Raw genomic sequence first — 3,272 nt, forward strand, 5'->3', positions numbered from 1 at the left:
GTTTATGGGGACCGTCCGTAATACATACGATTATTAAGAGCATTTTCACCAAATGATGACTCGAGCGATATATGAGATGCAACTCATGCCTTTGAGTAATGAAGTATTCTTTATATTTACAATTTGACGTTTCTCCTCAGATTATAACGGCCACATTAAATCATCATTACATCATTTTTATCGGCTACTTCAGAGGAGAATTGAATCTATTTTCCTTTGATTCAATGATGACTCAGCTCTGAAAATTTCCGATATTTTTTTAAAAATAACCTGTTTTGTGGTACAGGAATTCTCCATACGAAAAATTGCTGAGTTGAACTTCATATCACAGCAGTGATAATTTTCATTTTGAGAGAAATAGTGCATTGGAGAATGTCAAGATTCATCTTATGAACATTGAATCATGCATAGAACCGCTACTATGAGGACTAAGTATTTTAGGGACGTATATTATGGGGACAGAAAATAAGCAATATGTATGTTATGGAGACTTTCATCTAAAGGTGATTGCGGGGACTCACACCTGAATGAAGGTGTAGGGAATCAAGTACTAATACGGTTCCCAGTATGATCCTATACACACGAGATAACTCAAGAATTTAGCGAGAGCACATACTCCTTTCGTCTGAATTTCAATAATATATTCCATAATTTTACTCGTCCTGTCATCTATTAATTCACGTTCCCAAATCAATATTATCAGTTCAATCTGAGGGAAGTATGTTCCCGATACGAGCAGAGAATGTGGAGTGACGATGGGTAGAGATTGACATTTGTCAGATATTGCATATTTCTTCTGAGAGGAGATAATTGGGGGAAAACCCAACTCAAGAAATTAGAGCAATGCAAAATTCCAATCGTTCTCGATTCATTTCCTCCATAAAAACAATGAATTAAATTTCTCAAATGAGTACTATGGGAACATGATATTTGTGAGACGTATCTTATGAAGACTGATAAGGTTGCAGGAAATTTCCACCTAAAAGCAGAAATGAGCAGGGCACAAGGTGCTTTCAATTTATTAAAGGAACCTCAAGAATTAGTCAGAAATGTGTCTTCGATTACTCATTAACTCTACTACTGACTCGCGTTTCTTACTGCAATGTTCAATGCAAAATCTTCCATAGTAGCAATCAAACGAATGAGTGAATGGAGGGGAATTCAAGCGAGATTGACTACGAATGTAATAATTATACTCCAATACTTTATTTTCTTCACATTCAACATGAAACGTATATATTTGTCTGCTATGAACTCAAACATTAATCAAACGCGTGAACGAACATCGCTTGAAGGAAAAAAAATGATCATATAATTGTTTAATAAACTGAAAGGAAATAAGTCGTGAGTAAGTTCAAAAATACTTTCTAATGATTTCAATACGAAACATTATTTGAAGATCGATTTATCCCTTTTCTCTTTCATACCAGTATGAAATGTTCAAAAAATGATTAAAGATCCACAACAAACATCAATGCGAATGAACATCGCCCAAAGGAAAAATATGATAATCATATCATTAGTCAATAAACGGAAAGTAAATAAGTCGTATGTGCCTTGAAAAATTCTTTCAAATGATTTCTATCAAAATTCTCTTTCTCTTTCATACCAGTATGAAATATCCAAAAAATTATTAAAGAGTTACCAAAATCATTCTAACGTGAAGAGTTCGTTGAAAATAATCCAATTATCGTTTAATCGAGTTTTCAAAAGTTTTCTTTCTGATAGCTAGAGAAGATTGACAAAAACTGGCATCGAAATTACATGGAGTGGAGTCAACAATGCATCAATTTCGTGTGAAAAATCATTTCTTGGACATTTTCTTCTTTTGGGTGTGTAACCATGTTCTCAACTGAGGGACAGTTCGTAGTTTCAGACAAGTATTTGAATCAATCAGACTCTGCATCTCGGCACCTGACGGCATTTTACCTGCTGTCAAGTGTTTGTTGAATGCTGATAAGACTGTACTACGTTCTTGCTCACTCCATCGTTTGGATGTCGAAGGTTGAAGGTCGGATTGTATCAGAGATTTATTGAATTTACTACCGGAACTAGTGCGGGAAGTACTCGGTTCATCAAATTCCACCGTTGAGACATTCCTTTGGAATGAACTTCCGTCAATTACACCTTCGTTTTCAGAATCATCAGATTCATCACAACCTTGAGCAGTTTTGAGCAGCTTGGAAATTTTCACGATATCGGTCTCCAATACCGGCTGACGATAGATCTCTTTGTGGATCTTCTCGTGATGACCCATGAAGTTTGCTAGGTCTGTCACCTGACCATCTGTGAGATTCAGATTGATACATCTCGTCGCAATGTGTTTCCTCAACTGAGTGGCACGCAGAGTCTGGGGGTTTTCAGCTCGACATTTAGTTGAGTATTCCCTCATGAGTTCACAGGCACGATGATAGCGAAGACGATCTTTATCTGAAGATGGTAGGCCAAACAAATACCGATTATCCGGTGGAACACCTGCTCTTTCTCTGTGCTCAATGAGAAGATTCAAGCAGTTCAGAACGTCATTGTCAACAAGTACAGGTACACCTCGACCAAGCTTGCCACGGATCTCAAATCTCACATACTTTCGAGCGAGTTTCTTACCTTCTTCACTCAAGGCATTGTAGGCTTCTTTGTTTGCTGTGTGATCAAGAGAACGATAACTCTGAAAATCTTCAAGATACAACCGTTCTATCTCCCCTGGTCGGCGACGATTAAAGATTTGCAGTGACAGTAATGTCATTTTTCCAAGATTCTTCCACGCTTCAAATGAGTACGCCTGAGTGAGTTGATTGAAATGCTCCGATCTTTCGCATTTAATATAAGTATGAAATTTCTTTATGTCATCAGTGCTGGGTAGAATAACTTCCTTTCGACGATTATTTTGAGTTTGTGTTTCAGCTACTTCTCTGTTAATACTCGTACCGAAATCTTCCTCTAATAACTTCATAAAATCCTCAGTTTTCCTCTGCTCTACTGACATTTCCTTCTTTATACACTCAGATCTCAGTATTGTACCAATATATTTCAATAGAGTACCAAGGTTCGAGGCTACTGATGGACTTCTGAACGTTCTTAGCTCTGGGTCATATCCTGCAACGTCTCTCACAGCTTCTATGGAGATATCGTAATGGCGAGGATGATATACATCCGACAGCGTTTTGATAGTCTTCGATTTATCAAGCTGTCGAACGGAAAGAAAAAATCTACCAACGAGGCGCAGCTTCTGCTTGACCATTGTATACAAATGTTTATGAGTTCCATATCTCTGG

At 37.3% G+C, this 3,272-nt stretch overlaps 1 protein-coding gene across 1 annotated transcript; it reads right to left on the reverse strand.

Annotated features, from left to right (window-relative positions):
• Positions 1-1,804: 1,804 nt before the first annotated feature.
• Positions 1,805-3,238, reverse strand: LOC107047038. The gene has a single exon (XM_015269764.1). It carries the CDS (start codon positions 3,236-3,238, stop codon positions 1,805-1,807), a length of 1,434 nt encoding a protein of 477 aa, XP_015125250.1.
• Positions 3,239-3,272: the final 34 nt, after the last annotated feature.

The sequence above is a fragment of the Diachasma alloeum genome, unplaced genomic scaffold, assembly GCF_001412515.2.
Source record: "Diachasma alloeum isolate Michigan unplaced genomic scaffold, Dall2.0 Dall_scaffold_15264, whole genome shotgun sequence".
In the NCBI taxonomy this organism is placed as follows: Eukaryota; Metazoa; Arthropoda; class Insecta; order Hymenoptera; family Braconidae; genus Diachasma; species Diachasma alloeum.